Here is a 25431-nt window from a genome sequence, read left to right as displayed (position 1 = left end):
GTCTTGGTAAAATTTATTTTTTTAATTTAATGTTTGTATAGCTCAATTTGAAAAATAGTGCACATTCATTCGGTGAAAAATAATAAAAATTAATATTTTGGAAATTTTGAATCGAAATGGTCAAAAAGTGGCCAAAACAACATGCCACCGTATATCCCCATGCAATATTTGTCACCATATGTAACCTCCATATCGGGTAATATACTAAGAGTACTTCACATCTACAATTGTTCATAAAATTAGATTTTGTATCCTCCCAACAATACATCACTAAAAAATTACTGATACAATTTTACATCAAATACATAAATAAATATCGACAAATTTACAACGATCCATAATTTCCAAAAAGTAGCTACTCCGTGATGCGTTTTGGCCACTTTTTGAATGTTCCGATCCAAAATTTTCAAAATATCAATTTCCAACATATTTCACTGAATGAATGTACACTATTTTTTCAAATTGAGCTATACAAATGTGAAATTAAAAAACAAATTTCACCAAGACTACCCACCCTATTAGTGGGCGGGCAGGGGTTACCCGCCCTCTCATAGGGTGGTAAGCCTACCAACCCTCTCAAAAGGCACTTAGTACCTACCCGCCCTTTGAGAAGACGGATAGGGCAGCAGGCGTCAGGGTGGGCCCCACCCATCCTCTGAGAGGACTGTAAGGGGTGGCGGTGCCACCGTGGCATCCTTACCGCCCTCTGAAATGGCTTTTCAGAGGACGGTAGGTGCTTATTTCTGCAAATCTTGCCATCATGAGTCTATTTATTTAAATATTTAATAGAAAAAATATAAAAATAAAAAACTCGCATAATTATATAGTGGTTCGTACAACGTTCGTAGACTCTAAGTGGTAACTCGTGGGTGTGATGGCTACATGCACTGACCACGGGTGGCATTTTTTTAAAGTGAAATGGTCAGTCCGCGGTAACATGGCTCTCTCTTTTTTTCCCCTTGAATACTTAGGAGAGGTGTACATCTTTAAATTAAATAAAGAGTATAGAAAGAGTTGCACAATGATCGAAAACTGGTCAAAAACAAGATGATACTAGAGAGCTATTACATGAAAGCAGCAACCATCTGAAACCTACACCTCAGCGTGAATTAGAGGACAGAGTCGTACGTGCCTAGTTGCATCAGAAGCACAGCTAGGTTTTTGGCCCCAGCGTCACACCATCGTGCAGCTTCCTCCCTGATGCGGGCCACTAAGGTGTCGAACGAGGCACGACGACTGTTGAAAACAATGTCATTCCGTGATAACCAAATACACAATGCTGTGAGGAGGAGTAGGGAGTCTAGGCCTTTACGGAGTTGACTTGCCACCCATCCTTGAAGGTTCGACCACCAGTCGAGAAAGGAAATCTCAACAGCGGGGACATAGGTGCCAAGCACCCACCACCAAACCTCCCGTGCCAGGACGCGGTGAAGAAGAAAGTGATTTGCAGTCTCCGAAGTTTGTGAGCAGTGGGTGCAAAGGTCATCCGGTTGCAAACCATGCTGCTTCCTTCGAGCCTAAGTCCATAGATGACCATGGAGGCTTAGCCATCCAAAGAACTTCACTTTGGAAGGCACCCAAGTTTTCCATAGGAGATTTGCACCTGCGAAACAGATGGAACCTAGGAATAAGAGGTTCTATGCTGATTTGGCTGAGTAGATCCCAGAAGAATTCCATCTCTAGATCGCGTGATCTTGCTCTTCAGAGAGATTGATGTGTTGGAGCATGGACCAAAGCTATAGATATTGTGAGATGGCGGGAATGGGAAGAGGGCCAGTGATATCCTGAACCCATCGACGATTAGTCAATGCCTCATTGACTAATCTGAGATTCAAGCAAGAAAGAGGAACGTAATTTAGCAGGTCTGGTGCCAGGGATCGGATGGAGCGACCATCAATCCATACGTATTTTTAAAAAAATGTAGATTTCCCATCGCCAATTTCAAATATGACCAAAGCATCAAAAAGGGCGGTGACAGCATGCTCATGATGAAGAGGGAGAGCATCCCACGGCCTAGAAGGATCATATCTCCGCCACCAGAGCCATCTCATTCGCAGAGCAATGTCGGCAAGCTGGAGGTTGGCAATACCCAGGCCACCATAGAGAGCCAGTATGCATACCCTTTGCTAGGCGATAGGACTACGTCCCCCGAACACTTGTCGACTTCCTTGTGTACCCACGGTGGAACCACGATGGACATCAGTGTATGCAACGGGGTCGAGGAGAGGATAGCTTTCACAAGGGTGACACGCCCAGTTCTAGAAATGAGCTTGGCCAGCCAAGTCGGCAATTTAGAAGCAACCTTGTCAATTAGCGGCTGGAGATGATGTCTTCGAAGGTGACCTGTTGTGAGCGGTACTCTACGATACAAGATGGGGAAGGAGGTCAGACCACATGGAAGAAGCTCATTGATAATACTAGTATTGTCTTCAGAACAACAGATGGGGGCAGTCGCACACTTGTTCAGGTTAGTTCTTAAGCTTGATGCCTCCCCGAAGAAGTGGAGAATGTCCAGGTGGGCTCTGATGTCCTAAGAAGTTGGAGAGAGGAAGGTCAGCGATGTAAGATAGAATGATGGCCTGTGGAATCAATTACCCCAGCCTCGCTCGCCTCGTAAAGAACACAGTTAAGGATGTCCATGACCTTGGCGAAGAGGAAAAGGGAAAGGGGATCCCCTTGCCGCACCCCTCGACCATGGAAGAGCATAGGTCTTGGAATGGAGTTGAGTAGAATCCAGGAGGATGAAGAGCCCAGAATTGCTTCAATCCAACTGCACCAATGTTGGTCGAAGCCCCAAGCATGTAGGAGTTCCATGAGGAAAGACCAACTCACATAATCAAAGGCCTTAGAGATGTCTAGCTTGAAAAGAATATTTGGAATCTTAGATCTCTTAAGCAACCTTGCAGTGGAATAGACCAATTTGAAGTTGTCATGGATTGAATGACCGGCTATGAAAGCACTTTGACTATTAGATATCAAGGACTTTAGCCTAGGTGCCAGCCTAAGTGCCAAAGTTTTGATGATGATCTTGCCAATGATGTGAATAAGGCTGATAGGGCGATAGTCTGAAGCTAAGTTCGCCACCTCCATCTTGGGTAACAAAGTGACGAGGCCGTTGTTAAGTCTTTGGAGGCCTCGCGATCACCAAGCTCGAATGCACAGATAGCGATGGTGACATCGTTCTTGATGATCGGCCATGCAGCCAAGTAAAATTCCACCGTGAATCCATCAGGACCCAGAGCCTTATTGAACGGCAGGTGCTTGATGGCCTGGAGGATCTCTTGATGGCCTGGAGGATCTCCATCTCGTAGAAAGGAGTGTCCAACGATTGTAGGTGTATGGTAGATATGTCAAGGCCACTCAGGTCAATGGTGTGATCGCTTAAGGAGGTGACGCCAAGAGCAGATGTGAAGTGATTCAACAACATCTCCTCCATTTTAGAGTGCGTGAAAACCAGGCCAACATGCTAAGAAAGAGAGGTGATGGTGTTCTTCCACACGCGAAAATTGGCAAAGGATGAAAGAGTCTGGTGTTGGCGTCGCCCTCCCTAATCTAGGTCAGTCTGTAGCGGTACCGTGCAATTGTTCACTCGAGGGAGGCCAAGCTGAGGCATAGAAATTTGAGATGCTTGTGTAGCTCGGCCTCCAGAGTCGAGAGAACCCTGCACTCCCGTGTGGTGTCAAACCTCATGATTACCTCCTGGGCAACAAGCAATTGCTCTTTGATACTGCCAACCCGCATTCTACTCCATCACTGATGCCACTTAGCTATGCGCCAAAGCAAAATGTCTAACCGGATGAGAGGAGGTTTGTTTATTTCAGCTGACAACAACTTCCAATCTTCCTGAATACACTCGAGGAATCCTAGCAACTTGGTCCAAAAGGACACAAAATGGAAATGACACCATCGCTAGGAAGGAACCAAAGAAGATAGCAACAATGGACAATGGTCTGAGCAATCTAAAGACAAGGATTGAAGTAGGCAGTCGGGGAACACAACGTCCCAATCCGAGGACATTGGAGCTCTGTCAAGCCTCACAAGAGTGGATGATGCTCTTTCATTGGTCCAGGTGTAGCGTCGCCAGAAGAGATAGAAATCTTTGAGCTCTTGTCCTGAGATGAAGTGACAAAACCGTGCTGAAGATCGTCTGTTGATAGTCGCATTGTTCTTATCTATCGATGAGGAGATCATGTTGAAGTTGCCTATGATCAACTAGGGCCCAGGTAGAAACTCCCTAGCGTTGACCAGCTCGGAGAGAAAGGAAGCTTTGAGGCTTCCATCTGTATGCCTGTAGACGATAGACATGTAAAAGAAGTCATTAGCTGATGCTAAAACTTTAACGTTGATAGAGAATTGTAGAATTTGGACGATAGCTAAGTAGAACGGCTGCCGACAAACCATGATTATGCCCCCCTCGTGTCATTGGCTGGCAAAAAAGAAAAGCTAGAAACAACAGGGTCGCATATCTTGTTAAATAGGAAGGGGGATACATCTTCCAGCTTGGTCTCAAGCAGACACACGATCGAAGCATTGTGGTCAAAGATCATGGAGCGAACTACATCACAGCGGGCCCTGAAGTTGAACCTGCGAACATTCTAACAGAGAATGTTAAAATTGTCCATGAGAACTGGCGGCAACCTAGAACGAACGCCTAGCATACCAATGAATCCACGGCTTGCAAATCAACCGCGATCGGTAACCCAAGTCTTGGGAAGAGATCCCAAATAACCTGTAAGTGTTGCTCGATTAGAGGATGTTGGAAGAGCTGACTGTAAGCTCGATGCATTCGTGGTGTAATGGCCTCATTCTCTTATACTAGGCCGATTTGGCGCATAAGCACAGCCTCTCCTCTTTTAGATGGCCAAACCCGAGATAGATTGGACTGCGAGGCCAACTGAACGCTACTTCGGGGAGCAGTAATCGAGTGTCGCATTGTACTAGTGTTACGGTTAGGGGCAGCTATAGGAGTTGGGATCTCCCTGTAAGACTCTGGAGGGAGGTTTTGACCGACGCATCACATGAAACATCTGGCACTACCGTCGGAGAGGATAGGGGGTCACAGCCTGTTGCGTGAGAAGTACTGTGAGACAGGTGCCATGGCTCGAAGGTGTTGTTGGATTTCTAACAACACAAACGACAATGTAGGTAGTTGGCAGGCCACAACACATAGCCGAGTCATGTAGAGCATGCAGAGGACCAGCTCGCACAGCCCCCAGAAGACGATCCAGCGGGGTAACGAGCCATGGCATGTGAGGATGCAGGAGAGAGGCCCATGACTTGTGAGATCAACCTATTGATAGAGTGATCCACTGTCTTAGGCTCTAGGGAGATCCCAACGGACTTGGCATGACGATGCCTTCGTGAGTAAGCCAGATGCACGAGACGGGACACCATAGGCTTCGTTAGGCCTTGGGCGGCGGTCCTATCAAAGGTAGGGAGCTCCTCCATCATAGGGTCAAAGGAGCACGGCATGTCGAAGTCACGGGGCTAGGGAAGGAAAGCGGCAGGATTCGATACACAAGTCAGAAGCGCGCCGAACGTTGACTGCATGGGGGAACAGCCCACATGCGATGACATGTGAGTTGGTCGCTCCTCGAGCGACGCGTCACCAAAAGATCCAAAAGAGATTCGTGAGAAGTAGAGGAAGGGAGTAGTAACCCGGCCGCACAACGGACATGGCCACGACCGCGGACCGACATGACATCAACCCCAGCCGCCGTGTTTGGAAGAGGCAATGACAACAACAGTCGTCCTGGGGGAGACCAGAGTGACCCATGCCACTGGCGATGTTGCCCTCATCCCTAGAAGAAGCAGCACTGTTGCTGCTGGAGGAAGATGGAACGCGAAATTCCACCACGGATGTGAGCTAGATAGAGACATTGTATCTTAGACTACGTGCCTCCATGACATATGGTGAAAGGTTGCCAAAGAGCTGCTGCATGACGGGGTTGCTGTAGTGAAAGGCGTACCTGTTTAAGAATGAGATCAGGGATTTAAACCCCTAGCCTCCATATTTACGTATATATATTGAGACTTAAGATAAAGTCAGTCATGTATCTAGACCTAGTTTAGTATAAACATGAACATATTCTTTTTGGGAGGGCCTATCTTGCTCGCCACGTGTTGTTGCGTCACTGTTGCTCCTCCTCCTCCCATGGATTTCCTCTGTCTTCTTCTGGTCTTCCTCTTCTGAGCTTCTAGTTCTCCAAAATTGATCCTTGCATAGATAGGTGTGGGCATTTTATGGGATGTTTAGTGACGTGATTGCTCCTCTATTGGAACAAACCCTTACCATCACATTTAGAACGCAATAATTTTTTTTTATCGATTTTTGTGGTGTGATCTATTTAACGTGAAACTATTATGGAATTCCTTTTGTTCCAAATTGGACCTTTTTCTTCTGAGGATGAATACTCCCTCCATTCAAAAATAGTAGAGGTATTTTTTCAGACTCGTTCTTCGAAGTTAGATTTTGATTAAGGTTTTCTCACAAAATATATTATTTATAGATACAAAAGCTTTATAATGTGAAATCATTTTGAATTATAAACCTAGTTGAATAATTTTTATATACTAGATATTTTTATAATTTAATTAAATATTAGTTAAAGTACACAAAGTTTGATTTTTTTGAAAAAAATACTTCTACTATTTTTGAGCGAATGAGTATCATTTTAGTTGGTACAACACATACTTAATTGGTTTCCCTCGTGCATGTTGTCTTAGAAGTAGAAAGACATCAACGGATCCGTGAATTTCTTGCTCATTGCTTACCGAGAGTAACAAAATTATTCGGTATTTGTCCCTTAGGAAATTATTAGTAATCCAAGTTTGAGACCACTTTGGAGGAATGCACATTGTCTATATCTTCCAAATAAAAGTATACATGATATTTATATTGTGTCTATGTTACTTGAAAACCAAGTCAAATATTGGAACATAGGTGGCTTGGTGGCCCCTATTTTAGCCAAATTTGGCTCGAAAATGAACAAACAGAGATGAGAAACACAGAATCCAAACTTAGAAAAAATGGTATAAAAAAACAAAATCTGGTCAGAATTATGAAACTTTTTTTTGAAAGTTCTAGCGAGAGCTGGCTATCATATTAAGTCGAAAAACAAAATTATGAATTTACAAGATAACCTTTGACATCGGTGAGTATGAAACCCAACAACCCCTGTTCTCTTCTGAATCAGTTTGTACCAAAAAAATAATAATCTAACCATCATAATCATATAAAAAGTTGATGGTCTGATACTAACAATTTCAACTATATGGTGGATTTCCTTTTTAACGATTGGTGTCAAATCTGCATGATAGGGCATTATTGGCTTCCTCTTTCCGTGCATTTACATATCTCATATGGCATACTTGTTTATACTTCACCTGTGGTCTCCATATTATTTTGAGATCTCGAATCAACCAATATATGTGTGGAATTATCCAAGCTGGACTAGTAAATTAACCAATATGAGCAATAGAGATCACCAGCATGTGTTTCTGAGCCCTTGCCCCTTGCTCCCCCCACTCTCTTACTTACTCCATTGGCCATTATCTATTAGATTTAACTGAAGCTAACAAAATAAAAATATAGTAATTAGATAGTATTTTATAATAAACCTACTACTGCAATTTTCCATATGAAAAATCTAAGTGCTTTATGATAGTATTGTAGAAGTTCTAGATGTCATATTTTGGAACATATATAGGTAGCAAGGGTTTCTTAGTGAACAAATCAGAGAACAACTAGTCAATACCCGTTCTCAATCATTTCGCTGCCCTTGATTACCAAGCAAAAGTGTTCCACAGCCACCATGCCCGATCAACGACTTGTAAAGCGACAATGATCTTTAATGCAAGACACTCGCTCATTGCGGTATTCCGTCTGAAATCAGGCAACAACGGGTTTCAGTTGCATCTCGTCCTGGAACTCCCCGGTCCGGTCTCCGGACCACCTCAGGAAACAGACTCCAGCCTGAACCGATTGACGATCGGCGTCCTCCGAGTCAGACGTTCAGTTCACGATACGTATCTACCACAGTTTGGGACCAACTAGAGTCGATAGCTTGAACGGAATTGTACATGTGGAACAAGCGAAATTTAAGCCACAGGCCAATGCGTGGAACGATACAGCCAACAACTTTATCGCGGATAATTCTGATACACAATGCATCGAGCTTCCTGTAACGTACTAGTGGTTCCGGTGACCAAGTGACGTACCAACCCAACCCGGCCTCCGCCGGCCTACACTTGCCGCTCGCGCATCAACTGTTCATCGGAAAGCACGCTCTGTACGACTGCACATCCGTCGCAAACAGCCGGGGAGCCGTGGAGGCAACGGGGCACATCACCGCCGAGCGCGACGGCTCGTGGCCTCGTGGGTAATTCTTTACGAGGGGCGTGGCGTGCGTACGTGACCCAGCCGGTCGGTTGCAAGTTGCAGCCGTCAGCCAGCCGATTCCGGGCGGGCGTGACCGCGTGAGCGGGATGGGCGAACTGGGCGCGTCTAGTGGTGGGGGAGCAGTGCAACTGCCACCCCACCCCGCGGGCGAGTGGATGCGGGGCGGGGCGGGGCGGGCGAAGTCGTGCATCGCATCGTCATTCGCCGCCCCCGTTCGGGCACGCGCGGACCCGGCGAGACGTGGGCTGGACATTTTTTTTGAGAGGGCAAAGGGAGTGTTTGACTGGAGAGTGAGGGAGACAGGATCATCTTATTTATATATTTGAGGATGTGGTGATTTTATTTATATATAGATATTTGTTTGGTAAGCGAGATAGAACGAGTCTATTTTATATATCGAACTCATCATCAGTGTCAGTTTTAAGTGAGATGGTTACGTTACATTATTTTTTGGAATAACTCCATCTCAAATATTTGAAAAATATACTCTTATTTTGAATCATTCTATCACACTGCCCCCTATCTAAACAACTTAAAAATAAGATGAATACACTCCGTCTTATCTCATCTCATGAACAAAATACTACCATGAAAAACGAAAACAACCTACTCACTGCATATTTACACCATACGCTCACATACGTGTGCGTTCATACACACAATAAGAAAGTATTGAGAGGTTTGAGATCTACAGTGTGCGGAAATGCATAGTACAATCAAATGCGCACGCGTGTGTACCCCTAGCAAAACCTAGGCTCAATCTGGGCATGAGCGCGAGGTCAGTAATGGCCGTGAGTGCGAGATCAAGAGCTTGATTCCCGACCGGTAGTTTGCCTACAGTAGAACTACCCACGCGCTACAAACGCATTCGCTGGACGCCTTCACTATAAAAAAAATGTGATCACTGTCGATTTCAAACGATCATCATCGTCGGTTTTGCTTGCGGTAGTGAACACTCGACAGTGATAATCGAGTGCTATCACTGTCAGGTTCACAATTGACAGTGATGCATTTTTTAAGAAAAAAAAAAGAAAAAACATAGACCCGGCAACCGAGGTCGCCCCATGATATGGCCACCCTACTATGCTTCGTGTCTTGTCACCGCTCCCTTTCTCACTGTGTAGTTGTTCAAGTGTGCTCCCGCCACGTTTTGCGCTATCGACCCGTGTTGCTCGTGTGCGCGACGTCTCGACCGCCACCGCCACGCTTTGCTCCCCATTGAGCTGCCTTGGCCCGCCTCTTACACGGTTAGCCTAGGGATCTCGCTCAGCCCCATCCTCCGTCAGCAGCTCCACCGTCCCCCAGCGCGTGCTGCTCAATTCGTGCCATCGCGTCGTGCCATCCCAACCATGTCGCTCGACCGCGTTGCTGTCGTGCCGTGTCGCGCCACTCGCATACGCGCCATCCCTTCGCGCACCCTCTCTTGTGTCGCCGCGGACAGGCTGTCGCCAGTGAGCTCTCCCTGGCCAGTCTTCCTCTCCGCTGCTGAGCTTGCCTGCTCTCTTAGCTCTGCTCCTTCGCGCCGCTGGCAAGGTCCACACGCACGTCGCCTGTGAGCCCCCATCTTCGTCGGCTCCCTTCCCTTCGGCCGTCCTTTCCCTTCTCTCCGGCTCCTTCATGACATCGCCCTCTCTCCCTCCTTTTGTGAGCCACACGCACTGGAAAAAGCCCGATCGGTCTTATCCATGCCCATCTGGCACGTGGATTGCAAGAAAAAAACTGATTGAATAGAAATTTTGAGTTTGGATTTAACTTCAGCGGTGGTTTATAGTTGGAACCGGCATTGATAGTTAATTTTAGTACCGGTTGTTAACAACTAAATCATTGTTCGGAGATTTAAAAACCGACAATGACATATTTTTACAAGAGATTAAGAACCGAAAATGATATATTTTTAGTAATGATTTTTATACAACCGATATTGATGAATTGTTATTTATAACCTGTTAAGTAGTAGTGGTGAAAATAGTAAAACTGAGGAGCGCGACGCGCGGGGGCAATAGCTGGCTAGTCCAGCGGCGGTGGCGAGTCGAGCTGGCAGTCATCCATGAGCGGCGCGGCCAGCCACAACGGCGGCGCTTACGAGCGCCACCGTTGCGGCTCAGTGGGGCCCAATCCAGTCGTTCCAGCGACTGATTCACCAATCACCGACCCCAGTACCGGCGTAGCTGTCCAACACGTGTCCACTTGACGTCCGAGGCTGTTTCTTACTTGCCTACTGATCCTGTCTCACCTGCACTTGCGTCCCATCGTGATACGGCTAACGGTTTCAACATCTCGTGTGTGGAACTGGACATTCCACGTCACCAGAATATTGCTCACGGTTTCACAGAAGCCATATGGCAATATACTTAGCTGAGCAGTAGGTGGTCCCTGGAAGAAACTTGAGATCTCCACATATCACTTCAGAATACTATGATAATAATATAGATCAAGTGCTCATAAAATTAGTGCTTGTACATTAGAATTTTTTTTGAACGGAAGACAGTATCTCTATCGATTTTATATTAGGAGGAAACAAAAATGAAAGAGTTCCAGGATACAATACAAAGATACTAAAGAATCAATATGTCCCCATACAACCAAAGAGAGACCAAAGAGAGGCTTCGATATACAACAGCCCAACAACCGAAAATGATCAAAAGCAACCGGTGAAGAAAGAGCCCTAGCATCCTACTCGTTCTGAAGATCTCCATACGCCATCCTACTTTGGTCAATGTCCTCCTTGATCTTGTATGTGACTTGTCTTGATGGAAGGGCTTCATTTTAGAAGGTCATATGGTTACGCTCATTCCAAATATTTCACCATAAGTATATCGCCATGCCATTGAACTCGTTCCTCGTATGCTTGACCACCTTCTTATTTGCATCACGTCACCATCCTTTGATTGTGTGATGATCACTCAGACTCAGGTTTGGTAAACCATACAGATCGTACCATCCCACAATGGATGCCCAAACATCCTTCGTGTATGCACAACCTTTGCATATGTGAATCTGTGTTTCGTCTGCCTGCCCATACAACTTGCATGTTTGAACATGTGGCCATCCCCTACGTGCTAGATTATCTGTTGTTAGAATCTTGTTCTGTAAGAGCACCTAAGAAAAAAATCTCACATTACGGTTCATTTTTTTCTTTCCACACAGGCTTTATGTGCGTTGTGTCGTTCCTATAACTGAATGTTATATGCACTGTTGTTGGTGTATTCAACGCTTGCCGTCCAGCGCCATATGATCATGTCTGGGACCTCTGTGTTCAGCTCAAAATCTTGTAGAATCGCGGACATAGGGCCTAGGCTGCATTCACTCACTGGGCCATGGGCTGATCGACAAATTAACAAATGGGCCGCATTCTGTTTGTCGTGCGAAAAAATGGGCCGCATTCTGTTTGTCGTTGGAAAAATGGGCCGTAGTAAATTTCAAGGGAAACAGACAGGGGCAATCCTCCAGTTGTTCACCGAAGAGAGCTTGAACCCCTGAAGTCTGAAACCCACAAATTGGGCATTGTACAGTAATAAAAACGGGGTCGACTTGCCCATCCTGCTGACGTGAACTAATGGATCCGAGGTTGTTCACGAATACAATCGGTGACGCACTGTTGACCGAGATAGCAGCTCACAGTACCACCTCGGTAGTACTACGCATCGAACGCATCGCAACCGTCTTTTCATTATGGGAAAAAAAAACATGCTCGCTGAAAAGACCCTGCACGCACCCAACACCGCTACTAAAAGTTGACCTCATATGTAAGCAGCTCGTCACGGTGCAGTTAACAACAACAGGATCTCGTTCCCTATTCCCACCGCTACGCCTCCTCTCTGTCTCGCTCGCGTGGATACTGCCAGATCTTGGACGATTCCCCGGCGTCTACCTCCTGTCCTCCTCGCCCCGCCCCGCCCACGCCACAGCGGCGGGGCCCGCACACACACCTGCGTCCAACCCCTTCTGTCCATGACAGCTGACCCCCACTGGAACACCGGCCCCGCGCGTCATAAGGAGAGTAGGCGCGCGCCCAAGTTCCAGCGGGCAGTGGCCAGCAGCGCAGCAGATCTGGCGCTCGTCGCAGGCAAGCTGAGCTGAGGCAACAAGGCGCGACTGCGCGACGCAAGGCAGGCACCCCCATCCTCACAAGTCACGCACAGGACGAGAAGATACTTGTTTCTCCTAGGAGGCCAGGACTCCGCTCACCAACTCCAGGATTCTTCCAACTCCCGCTGCCCGCCCGCCCGCCCGCGGCGCATCATTCCTTGCCACCGCTCCACGCCAATCCCAAATCCTAAACCCCGCGCCGATGGCCACCACCCTGCCCGGCCCCATCCGCTTGCTGCGCCTCTCTTATACGCCGGCCCGGCAACCGCTAGAGCGGCTCGCTGCTTAATCTGTGCCTGCTAATTCGCGTGGATTTCATTTGGGGAGTGGGCCCGGCGGCGGCGGGACTGGGACTGAGAGGGTGGCGTTGTTGCCGGAGGGGGGTGCTGGGTCGAGATGCTGGGGTCGGGGCTGAATCTGGTGACCACGGTGATCGGCTTCGGGATGAGCGCCACCTTCATCGTCTTCGTCTGCGCGCGCCTCATCTGCGGCCGCGCCGCACGGGCCGACGCCGATGCTGACGCGGTTGTGGTCGCAGCGGCGCGGGCGCTGGCGCAGCCCCCCGCGCCGTTCGATTTCGACATCGAGTTCCGCACTGCGGATCTCAACCGCACGGTGAGCTTCTGTCGCACTCTGCTCGCGTGCTTAGCATTACGTATGTGAAGCAGTCGTCGACTGAACAAAATACGGGCGCACCTCGACATGAGTGGTAGTTCCAAGTCATGCACGGGAGTTTCAGGGAAATGTTCCACTGATGAATTTTGTTTCATGCATTACATACACTTCAAACTATTTTTGTTTTACATGTGCATTGTTGTTTTTACCAGTTATGCTTATATGTGCTATAACTGAACTCTCAAGGTCGCATGTGCACACTGTTTGCATGATAAAAGGGACTCCTTTTTGGCTGAAAAGTAAATATTTCTCGGGAAACTCAAATTAAACTAGAATTCTGTCCAAGATTGACCTTGTTGATTGAATTAGCTATAGTATATGGAATTATTTACCATTATATTCATGGTGTCCATATTGTATTGGAAACATTCACAACTTGTGTTTAGATTCTCAGTTTAAAGAATGGTGTTTTTTTGTCCCCGTAATTGATGTCTTTCAGTTCCAATGATGTGTGAGACTGGCAATGTGGTATCACGGACGATTTGGTTAGTTACATTGTAAATTTGAATGATGGACAGTATTAGCACCCTCATAATTGAGGTGTCATATATGGTTTCTTCTTTCATTTCTTCTGATTTGTCTGAACCGTGGACTGTATTGTCAAACATTTTTTTGTACATGTCAATAGATAGGTTGGTGGGCATGTGCATAATCTGTCTCAATTGTGAATATTCTGTATATAAAAGTTTCTTCTGAGTTTCTTAGGGATAGGTTAGGACTTAGGACCATATGCTTGGCAGCACGGTGCCCTATCAAACCTTTACAATTGTGCTAACATTCCAGTTGTAATTGAAAGTGGACAAATGCAATTATTCATCTTTTGAAAAGCTAATCATGCACATAACATTTTCCATGTGTATATTGTCAAAACATTACTTAGTATTCTATGTTTTTCTTTCATTCCCCAGGTATTATGGGTGTAGTTTTGCATCGCTAAAGGTCGGCGTAGAATGATGTGCACGTTATGTATGCTCCATTGGTTTCCTCCACAGTTGATGCTTAATCTGTGATCAGAATACTGATCAAAACTCTTCATGCAAAGTTATGTATAGCTTAGGAATGTACTTCAGTAGTTCAGTTGATGCATAACTTGTGCAATAAGTCGAGTATACCATTTATTGACAGTTTGACATTATTAGATAACTCCTCCAACTTTCAGATATGGAGGCACTCTAAGATGCTCCTGATAGTAGCTGGGCATGTGTTGCACACACTTAGATATACTCATTTTTTCTTTGCTTGTTTCATTGTTTTGAAAGCGATGCTTGAGAATTGAGATGATTAAACAATCGAGGGGTTTAAATTACTAAATGTATATGTATTGTAGGCATTATGATTCTGCTTTGCAATCCTTTGTGTCAGTTTACCTCCAGCTATCCAGAGCAGACTTTGTGTTTGAAAATTGACATCGTTCCTTTTGCTTTGTTCAATAGATTGAGCATTCCCGCAGTGGGTTGGATCCTTTTGTTGTTGCTGCAATTCCTACAATGAATTATAGTTGTGAGGCCTTCCATTCAAAAGATGATGCCCAGTAAGTACACTGTATGATCTAGAGCTAATTTACTTCCATTTTTGCAATTTCCCGACACCCCTTCAATTAAATTGCATATTCTCAGTAGGATTACCTTATACATTTCCTTGTTCTATGATTGCGATGAAATTCGATGCAAAGAACATGCAATATGCCTGTTTGCGTGCACATCAATGCGTACACCGGACAGCCACATATTCTTCAGTTAAAAATAGTGTTAACCCAATGCTTGAAGCCTCCAGAATTGTTAATCTTTAATATTGGGAGACTTATAAGTTCTAAAGCATGTATGCAGCAGCTAAGTTATTATAACTGAATTGAAGCACCTAAATATTGGGTTCATTAACTATCTGACATACTCCCTCGAGTCACAAATAAGTGTTGTTTTTAGGGATGACATCGGGGAAATCCCCCGTGGGGGGTACGTGAACATACACGCCCCTCGGGGGGCATTTTCTCCCCATCCTATCCCCGCATGAGGAATGGGTACCCGACGGCGTCCTCATCCCCATGACAAGCTAATAAAATACTAGTATTAACATAGACTACAATATTTTATCTTGACATTCAATATGATTAGGACCATCAAATTAACATAAGATATAAAGATAGATGCACATCACTTGTAGGAAGATTAGCAAAAATACAAAATAACATAAGATAGATATATAAAACCATGAAAATAAAACAGTATAGATGTTTAAGACCACCATTTGTGAGAACATTCGGGGCTCCATGGAGATACGGGGATGGGGGACAGGGGAATGTACCCCCCTACCCGTTGGGGGAAGAATCCCAATAACATCCCCGTAGGGGGAAGAAAGAGCCCATCCCCGTCCCCTAATAGAGGAATTCCCCGACGGGGTACGAGGAACGGGTCCCCATTAATATCCCTAGTTATCCCTAGTTGTTTTGGGTTGCTTGCAGTTAACCATTTCAAACTTTAGCTACAAACTACAAAATACTTTTTATGTATTGAGTTTGGATATTTGAAAATGATATGGGTAGATTTGTCTCGAAAAGTACTTCCATAATAGTATACTTTTGTTGTGTTTTATCAATATATTACAACAAAAAGTAGTAATTAAAGTTGTATTTTGGAGACCATGTTGATGTTCAAAACGACACTTATTTGTACTTAGAACTACTACCATATTGTGTGGATTAAGAAGTGGAGCTATCCCTTGTCCGTATTGTCTCTCTTTCAATGATGGAAAGGTAATGAGCAGGGATGAGCCTTGACACGATTTCGCTAATCTGACATGACCATGCATGACAAAGTGATCAACCGCATACATGGAATAATTGATCCTGCATAAATTGTTATAAAAAAATCATCATGGTATACATTAGCAGGTACTCCTTTTTATTTGCATAGCAGGGATCTATGTACCAGTGGAGGAAGAAATTTATTTATGACTATATTATCAAACAGTTCACGCAGCATTTGGTTTGTGAACATAATAGCGCACGACTAACCTGCACGACTAACCTACACGGATGTTAATTCTGTACAATAATTTATCAAAATTCATTTTCCCAGTGAAATAGAACAATTGTCAAGATATAATGTGATGGATCGTGTGTGTGAAGAAAATTAAGCACTTGCAGAGATACCTTTACATAGTATGTTAACTTTCTAAGTTCTAAGTTCTAACTCCAAGAAATTAACATATTCCTTATTTTCTTTGACAGGTGCTCTATATGTTTAGGTGAATACAAAGAGAAAGAGATACTGCGTATCATGCCTACATGCCAACATAATTTTCATCTTGAATGCATAGATGTATGGTTACAAAAACAGACGACTTGCCCGATATGCCGGATCTCGTTGAAGGACCTCCCTGGTGCAAAAGCTACTGCATCCCCTCTCCGTAGCCTCCCTCAACTCTTGGGCCGTTCTGAGAGCCCTGTCAATAGATCGCCTCATTGGATACTTCCAATTCATCGTGATAGTACTGGAGGTAGACAAAACAATCCAGCCTCACAGGAGTCACTTGAGATGATCATCGAAATGCAGCCACAAAGATAATAAGGGATACAGGGTTGAAATCAAGAGAAATTGGTGAGGCTAAACTGTTTCTCTCGATCACCAGAAGTATCTGCCATTGCAGAAACCGTACCCAGCCTGTTCGTCCTGCAGCATGATACTTGGGTACAGAATGAGAATGAGAGCTCATGCATTTGTTGGCCTGGTGTTTAGGCATTCTTTGTACATCTCGAGTTGTAAATTAGAGAGTTGTCTTTCGCCACGTCTGTGCGTGGTTCTTTCGGTGTTCTTTTTGATGTGTCGTTGGTGTATGCTGTAAAGAAATGATATACTGATCTGATTCGGAGCTGCGAAAATATTTGCAGCGGCTCCGCACTTGAATAAATTGCCAGTGCTCAAGGGAGCATTGGCTCAGGAACCTGCAGAAACTGGTGATCTCCTATTTCCCAGCTCTGATCTCCCTGCTCTTTTCTTCGTCCTGATGTTATGCAGCGAAGCAGCTTCCCTGTCAATGCGAAATTGAAAACTTCCTCCTGTGTTAGCAACTTGCGGTTCGCTCCTTTTTTCAGGCTGTGAGCTGGCTGTTAATCCTGTACCAACAGCCGTGACGTTTCATCACGACCAGGACACTTGGTTTTGCCCTCCCTTTCCCCTGTTTTCGCACGAACGGTTGTTGGGACGCCTCACTGTCGCGGGCTCGCGGCGATACAGTCGCGGCTCAGCCTGGCTGTGAGTGTGATCCATGCAACGCTAGGTGTAATCGTGCTGGGGAACTAAAAAAATCACTGGCCGATAACTTTACAAAAGTGCAAAGCAGCGTCCGTGTGGAGGCACGAATTGGGAGCAGGAACTGTGGCGGCGCTTCGCGGCAGATGACTGTTGGGCACGTCAGATCGCCCTCTTGCATGCCGCAGCGCTGCAACTTGCTTCCTTTGACGCTCAGCAGCTGGATGATGTTGCGCGGGCGGTGGAGCTATCGGCGCATCGCGCTCGCTCGCCGGTCGCGCGGTTCGCGATCCCGTGACGTGAGCGCCCGCCAGCCTTACACGCGGCTTTCTGCGTGCAACGAATCCGCCGGATTTGACATGTGGCAGCAGGGGGTTTCCAGCCGAGTTATGCGCCAGCCAGGGACGGACCAGGATTCGACGATTAGGTATTTAGTATTAAAAAAATGTTTAATTTAAAATATGAGAAGTCTACAGTAGCATAAATTTTAAAGTATAAATTGTTTATAGTAAAGAAGTTTTAACTAATTAAGAGAAATTATAAAATACTAAAAAGTTAACTTTATGTTCCTTTATGGTTTGGAAGCGTTTAATGATATCACTGTCCTTAACTTTGAAAAAAATTCACGTTCAATTGCTGACTGCCGAACTAGACAATCACAACATGAAGCTGATACTTGTTGTTGTGGTATGAGAAAGTAAACTCTTTCCAGTTAACAGGTCGAGTGGAGAATCGACAGTAGCTTGGACTCATGATTTACTGAGTGGTGTGATAGATTGAAGTAGTAAATAAGTAAGTTAGTCTAACTAGATATATATATATACATAGTATAGCTGCTATATAATAAAAAAAAAATTTAAAAATTAAGTATTCAACTGAATACCCATACATGACGGATCCGCCCGTGGCGCCAGCGTTCCGGCTGGGTTAGATGCCATATTACCCGTATCACCAACATGTACGACGCCGGTTTTCCAAGGTGTCAGAAAAGAAAAGGGAAAAAACTCCGCCGGTTTTCGTCATGAGGCTGTGCTCATACATGCGAAAGATTGCAAAAAAGTCTGTACCTGTCTACATGGACATGGGGTCCATCCAAAAGGACTTGGAAACAGAACCGTAAATAGATACGGGTATGAGTGAATTCAGCGTATAGAGTGAGGGCACTGGCCTCGCTTAATTTCTTACTTCCTTCGTTTTTTTAACAATCGACTCTGTTGACTTCTGGCATCCATATTTGACCATAAATTTTTCACAAATGTACTTGCAAATCATTCTAAATACATGACATTCTTAATGTATTTTTGATAGCAAATCTAATAATACAATTTTCATTTTGATTACTTAAACATTTTAAAAGTTATTAGTGATCAAAGTTGAAACAGTGCAGTCAATAGTGACAAATATTTAAAAACAGAGGAGTATTTTCAGTGGACTTGCCTCTTTTTTGTAAAATTGTAAATTTCTGGTCGCTGATATGCTCCGCTCAATTTTTAGTTTAGTCCGTCTCTGGATACGAGGCAAGTATTTACGTGCCACTTTTTTTTTCATACGGACAAGTTGTCGTACCAGGAAACACTGACCAGAGTCATTTACGGGTCCAAGTAAATACCTAAATTCGTAGAGGAAATCCTCTCGAATTGTACTAGAATCATTTGGTCCAGACAAAGCTGCTTCCTGCAGCCGCAGTTTTTCTTTTGACAGCTGATTGGATTACTCTGGGGTGACTGCTCATCCGTCGCGCTGCCGCGACAGCCATGACCTGATCGGCTGATTAGACTGGAGAAGTGGAGAGTCATGACTCATGAGGCGACGTGCCGGACCCCGAGCCCGAGCCCAACCCCAGCTCCATGCTTGAGCTACGCCGTGTACATGGAACGGACAATAAAAGGTCTCCGGATGAACAAGCAACGGACGTGAGACGTGGACACTCTCGGGGCCTCTGGCTACTCACTTTTCGTTGCTTTTTTAGATGGCATGGGGTGGCCGGTATGTGTTGGGTTGGGTCCTATATATGTTGCTTCGTACTCAAATTATATCCCCCCGGGAACTATTTAATTTGCAAGTATAGCATCTCTTTTCTTTTTCGAGAACAAAGCCAGGAGCACTGGTTGGTTGGTGTAGCATTCGGCGGCGCGTTCTACCAAACGAACGCTGATCCGTCAGAAAATCGATCACTTGACCGGATCAAATAATTGCGAGTTGGCCTCTTGCATCTCGTCTCGCTACAGGAGTGGCATGTTACTGGTACAACTTGTTGGTCTGGATTTTACCTATTTTTCTACGTGTCTCTAGCCTCATTGTTTGCACCCTACTTAAAGGGGACAATTTGTCACAGCGTGGCTGTCCTACTAGATCTTGTGCTCAACTCTCCTCTCCAATTGGACTTTACTTTAGATGCTAGCTAGTTCTGGAATCATTTTCCATGTATCACACTAGTGGCACTTTATTTTTCCTGTTCCAGTTGTTGTGTTTATAACTGGAGAAATGGGCACAACCATCTAAAGATTTAGGTAGACTCTGATCCTGAACACAAAATATAAAACACAGGATGCACCATACAACCAGCTAGCTTGCATCTCCGAGACATAAGTAGCTTTCAGAAAGGCCATAATCCGCGCATGTCTATCTTCGCAAACGTGCTAATGAAACACTTGCTCAATTGACAAACTCGGACTTGTATGTGCGCCGCGTGCAGTACGCACGTTGCGTGGATGCCGCCGCGGCGGAAAAAATGGGAAAGCCGGAAGGCTCGTGCGGTACCGATACCGGCCGCTCTGCCCAATCGGGCTCGAAGCCGGCCGGGAAATAAAAGCCGCTGAGGGAGGCATGGGGCAGGAGCCACGGACCGTGACGAACCGCACCGACCTGCGCCGCCCGCGCGCGCGCATGATGACCACTTGGGTGGCCCGGTCGTGGGCGCGCGTACGCTTCCTTCGTACCAAAGCTAGCTGATTCCCACCACAAGTCTTCGTGCATGCGTGAGTCTCGATCATCGGAGTATATGTATACGTACTCGAGTGAAGATGGGAAGCGAAGACGGCATATGTGTATTCAGATGATATGCTTGCCTAAAGAGTGTATACAACAGTGGTGGGCCCAGCTAAAAATTGAGTCAGGGCTGTTAGCTACTGATAAAATATCTATAGTTCACTAAACTAACAAAAATAAGAGCCATACTTGCTTTTTAAAGGACAGTACGAGAGTTGTCGAGATTTTATTAGAAGAAAAAGAAAAACAAGAAAATAAATAATCGGTTGCAAGTACCATCAAAATCGGTATTGACATATACTCTTTCGGAATATACTAGGTCAAATAAAATAAGTCAAAGATATTATTGAAGATCGATAGTAACACATCAAGAGGTGTGACACCAACCCAGGCTCATGGTTACTTACTCCAATAAAATAGATCATCCATATTGGTTAAGTATAAATCATACTGACGAAGTATTAGTATCGGTTTGTAATAGTACCGGTTCGTAAATATAGATCGACACTAATAACTTTTATTAGTACTGGTTTATTAATAAAACTGATAGTGAATAGTAAAAATCAGACCTAAAATTTTATAGATGTAAAATGCATTTGTGAACAAGTTCGCGTATAGCAGCTCAACCTTATCTCCTCACCAATGAAGCTCACCCCTCCTCGCCTTGGCCCTCATGCTCACGCTCATCCTCTTCGGCCCCCGCCTCTGTTGCTTCGCTGCAACCGCAGCCTCGCCGTCCCTGTCTACGCGCCCCGCGCCGCTAGTCCCAGCGCTCTTTGTCATCGGCGACTCCATAGCCAACGTTAGCACCAACAACTACCTCGTCACGCTCACCCGCGCCGAACGCAAGCTCTACAACCGCGACTTCGACACACACCGCCCCACAGGACGCTTCTCCAACAGTCACATCTCATCGACTACCTCAATGCGCCCCTGTTCCGTGCCTTTGTGATGGATAACTCCCGGTATGATCCTTGAGTCTCTCGCCGATGAGGCTTCTAGATGTCGATGAGGGTTTTTGTTTGTCCTTGCAGATGTGGGGTTTACCCGATTTATTCTTGGCTTGTTTCTCGATCCCTTTAATCTTCTTTTGCTGCGAGTCTTTCTTTAACCTAGTTTGTGCCAAGTACTTGCCTCACCTTCTAGTTGTTCTAGTGTTTTTCTTGGATTTCTCTGTGCAGCGGAGAAGCTGGGGCTCCCCTTCATGCCTCCCTACCTTGAACAGAACATGTGCATAGGCGTCGGCTGTGCTGGCCTCAGCAACATTGATGGGATGATCCAAGGCATCAACTACGCGTCCATAGCAGCCGGCATTATCTCCTGTAGTGGCTCTGAGCTAGTCTGTTCTCCCATCACCTCACCCTCATAAACACAATGCTTAGCTTTATTTTGCATGATTGCCTTGATTTTGTTGAGAAATCTATTTGGATAACATAAAATCCTTGGTTCAGATCGTGGCATTTTGTTATTGATTTGTGGTTTGTTCACTTCAATTTGCCCTTTAATTCAGTGCTGCTGACTGCGGCCTAGGATGGATAGTAGTAGCTAGAATATATATGTTTATCTCATTTTTTTATGACATATTTATATACAACATATTTTTTTAATATACTAAGTATTCATGTTACCAATGTAATAAACTAAAATATATATACTTATCTCATTATTTTGTTTCGTATACATGATAGTAGGGCGGATGGCTCTGCTAAGCCAAACCATGGCACCAACATGGCTACAAATGCTATAAAAAAATCGGTACTGATTTTGAACAAGAATGCGCTGGAGGACCATCAGTGCTGGTTTTTTGCATGAGCCGTCACTGATAGTTATAATATCAATATCGGTTTTATGTTATGAACCGACACTAATAGTTACAGGCTATCAGTGTCGAGTAATCAGTAATAGTTTAAAAATCGTTATTGATAATATTGTTAAACTGATATTGATGATCTTTCTGTAGTAGTGATTATACTTAATTGTTAGATTCTACTTAAAATTGCAGTGACTTTTACATAGTAATGTCTCTATTTTTAGATAGGACTATATAAATGTTGGATGAACATAGGGATAGCACCGCTCGGTTAGTAGTAACGACCGACTTGCCTACGTAGGCTCGAATCCAAAATCCAGGTGCAATCGTTTGATTTTCTAGTTTACCACTACCCGTAAATTCTGGTAACAAGCAGAGTCCACTACATGAATGGCATCACAACAACCGTAAATTAGACCTCGTGAGTACAAAAACATCCGAGATTTAGGGGCTCCACGTTAATGTGAGGCGTTGTGATAAATAAACTCTCACAAAAAAACACAAAGCAATTTCTATTTAGCCAAATCGTCGGTATTTAAACAAATGGCAAATTCACATGGTCTAAGATTTCGTCCGTTTACACTTCATGCCTCATTCGAAGCTCGAAGAAGTTTACATCTTATACTAGTATTCGAAAGTGGACCATTTTTTTTTAAGAAAAGCAAAAATCCAAAAATAGACAACATACTCGACCGTATTTACCGAAATAGATAACATATCACCGTATTTCAAATTTAGCATTCGTATTTATAATCTTATTTACCGAAAATTATGAACAGTGTCATATTCGACACATCAATTGCCGAATATAGCCAGCCCTCCGTCAACTCCCGTTACCGTAAACAGTAGCCACGTTGATTAAATTTTATTTTCACTCTCCTTAAAAACGGTGATCTTTTGTTACTCCAAAAAAATTAATTTTTTTTTTACGTATTTCATAATCTATATGCAACCTATTTAATTGGATTCACCAAAAAATTATTTGTATATTTTAATGTAAAATTCTCAAAAAAGACTACCTTTATAACTTCTAACAATTGTTAGTGCCTCAAATAAGTTCCAAAAATTTGAAAAAATTCACTAATATTCTTCTTATTTCCAACCCTAGGTTATATGATGAAAAAATAAGTTACTTTGTAATACTCCATTTATATTTTTTTTTATCATTTCATGTGATATTCTTCGTTTAATTCAATTTGAATTCAAACAAAATCCAACTATCTCATTATTTTTATCCCGTTGATATGGTAACCTTTTAACTATATTTCTGAAGAACGGTAGGTAAGATGGTGCGTCTTTTGAATGGTGCAAACAATAGTTGCTTGAAGAGGAGAATGGTAACAAGGATAGGGAGGAGGCGTGCAAAGAGGTCGTGAACTTGGAGCGTCTCTATGAACATTGCTGTAGAGGTGGTGCCCATAGTCGTGGTCACTACTCACATGATGTTTGCCTAAGCGGCTAAGTAATATAGTCGCAGTATTTTCTATAGAGTATGTAAGGGGGAAGAGCTATTTGTTTTGACTACTTTCAGTGTAATTTTAGACGTATGTGTACGTAGTCAAACATTTAAAACTTACGATATATTATTATATTTATAAATATTCAGATAAAAACATAACAACTTATACATAGATTCGCCATTAAATTTACTTTTGTAACTAATATGATTATACTTTTATAAATATATTATACTAAAAATAGTAGTTAAATTGTATTTTAAATACTATATTACTATTTAAAGTATAATATAATCATACTTTAAACAACTACTACTTGCACCGTTCAAGAGACGTGCCAGCTCGCTCACTGTTCTTCAGAAATGTAGTTAAAAGGTTAGCATGCCAATAGGATAAAAATAATGAGATAGTTGAATTTTGTTTAAATTCAAATTAAATTAAAAGAAGAATATTGTATGAAATGAAAAAAATGCATATAAATGGAGCATTAGAAAGGAATTCACATTTTCATCATATAACCTATGGCTGGAAATAATTTTAGAAATTAGTCCATCACATAAGAAGAATATTAGTGAATTTCCCAGAAGTTATTTGAGGCACTAACAATTATTAGAAGTTATAAAGTAGTTTTTTTTAGAATTTTAGTTTAAAATATACAAAGGATTTTTGGATGAATCTAATTAAAATGGGTTGCACATGGATTATGGAACACATACAAAAGGTTTTAAAAATTTTTGCGTAACTGAATACCACCGTTTAGAAGGATAGTGGAAATGAAATTTAATCAACGCGGCTACTGTTTACGGTAACGGGAGTTGACGGAGGGCTAGCTGTATTCGGCACCTCGGGTGTTCAATATTTCATTGTTTACAATTTTCGGTAAATGAAGTACCGAATACGGATGTTAAATTTGTACATACGGTGATATACTGTCTATTTCGGTAAATACGACTTTTTTTTATTTTTATCTGAAATAAACGGCAAGAGTTCTGTCTTAATTGATTAAGAATGAAAGGAACCAAATGTAAGTCACAAAATTTAATATTCTTTTTTGAAACGGCCGGGCAGTAGCTTTATAACATCGAATGATTCAACTCTCTTTTTGAGGTGTAGCTTTAAGCTATTCTTAGGTTTTCTACATGGAGCACCAACCCGGTTCATGCATGTAGTTTCTCCATCCAACAGAAACAGCAGATATCTGTCAAACCCGTGTCTGAAATTAACAGGGGCGCCGATATCCCTAAACGCTTAGCTTCTTTGTCCACCAACAGCTGCGTACGTCCTGCGTGCGACCACGACAACCTTCGGAGAAGAATCCAGATGGCCAATGAAAAGACATGCCCAAAAGTAAGGGCCCACTTGGCAGCCATCCCAGGATTTTTTTTTATTTTTTAAATCTAAAAATTGTATATATATATATATATATATCCATTTTGAAATTTTACAATTCTATATTTCTATCAACCTTCCGAAAATCAACATACGACGGAAGTATAAAGCTGCAAAATTAAAAAATAGACATAAATATTTATACTTTTCGGATTTAAAAATATAAAAATAAAAAGATCGCCATCTGAAAGCCACTGCCCGTCAGCCAGAGGCCAGAGCCAGACGCCAAAGAGCGAGCGAGAGAGAATTAGCACCAATCGCTTGTTCGCGCGAGAACTTCGATTGCCCCACAAAAGCCTACGCTATGAGAAAGGTCGACAGCGACGGCGCCATCTCCGTCTAGGTCCCCGGAAGCTAAGACGAAGCAGAGGGCCA

General features: G+C 43.7%; 1 protein-coding gene across 1 annotated transcript; it reads left to right on the top strand.

Annotated features, from left to right (window-relative positions):
- Positions 1-12251: 12251 nt before the first annotated feature.
- On the top strand, positions 12252-17259 carry LOC133921550 (RING-H2 finger protein ATL2-like). Its single transcript, XM_062366473.1, has 3 exons — positions 12252-13105; positions 14599-14696; positions 16392-17259. Exons 1-3 carry the CDS (start codon positions 12887-12889, stop codon positions 16726-16728), a joined length of 654 nt encoding a protein of 217 aa, XP_062222457.1. The 5' UTR covers positions 12252-12886; the 3' UTR covers positions 16729-17259.
- Positions 17260-25431: the final 8172 nt, after the last annotated feature.

Source organism: Phragmites australis, chromosome 6 (genome assembly GCF_958298935.1).
Source record: "Phragmites australis chromosome 6, lpPhrAust1.1, whole genome shotgun sequence".
NCBI lineage: Eukaryota > Viridiplantae > Streptophyta > Magnoliopsida > Poales > Poaceae > Phragmites > Phragmites australis.
The sequence above is the reverse complement of the archived record's forward strand: the minus strand, read 5'-3'. Positions and strand labels throughout refer to the sequence as shown.

What these genes read in the sequence shown, in the direction of transcription:
- LOC133921550 (XM_062366473.1), top strand. Translation starts at nt 12,887, where the DNA reads ATGCTGGGGTCGGGGCTGAATCTGGTGACCACGGTGATCGGCTTCGGG. An exon ending in CTGCGGATCTCAACCGCACG is followed by an intron (nt 13,106 to 14,598) that starts GTGAGCTTCTGT and finishes TTTGTTCAATAG; the next exon opens with ATTGAGCATTCCCGCAGTGG. An exon ending in CATTCAAAAGATGATGCCCA is followed by an intron (nt 14,697 to 16,391) that starts GTAAGTACACTG and finishes TTTCTTTGACAG; the next exon opens with GTGCTCTATATGTTTAGGTG.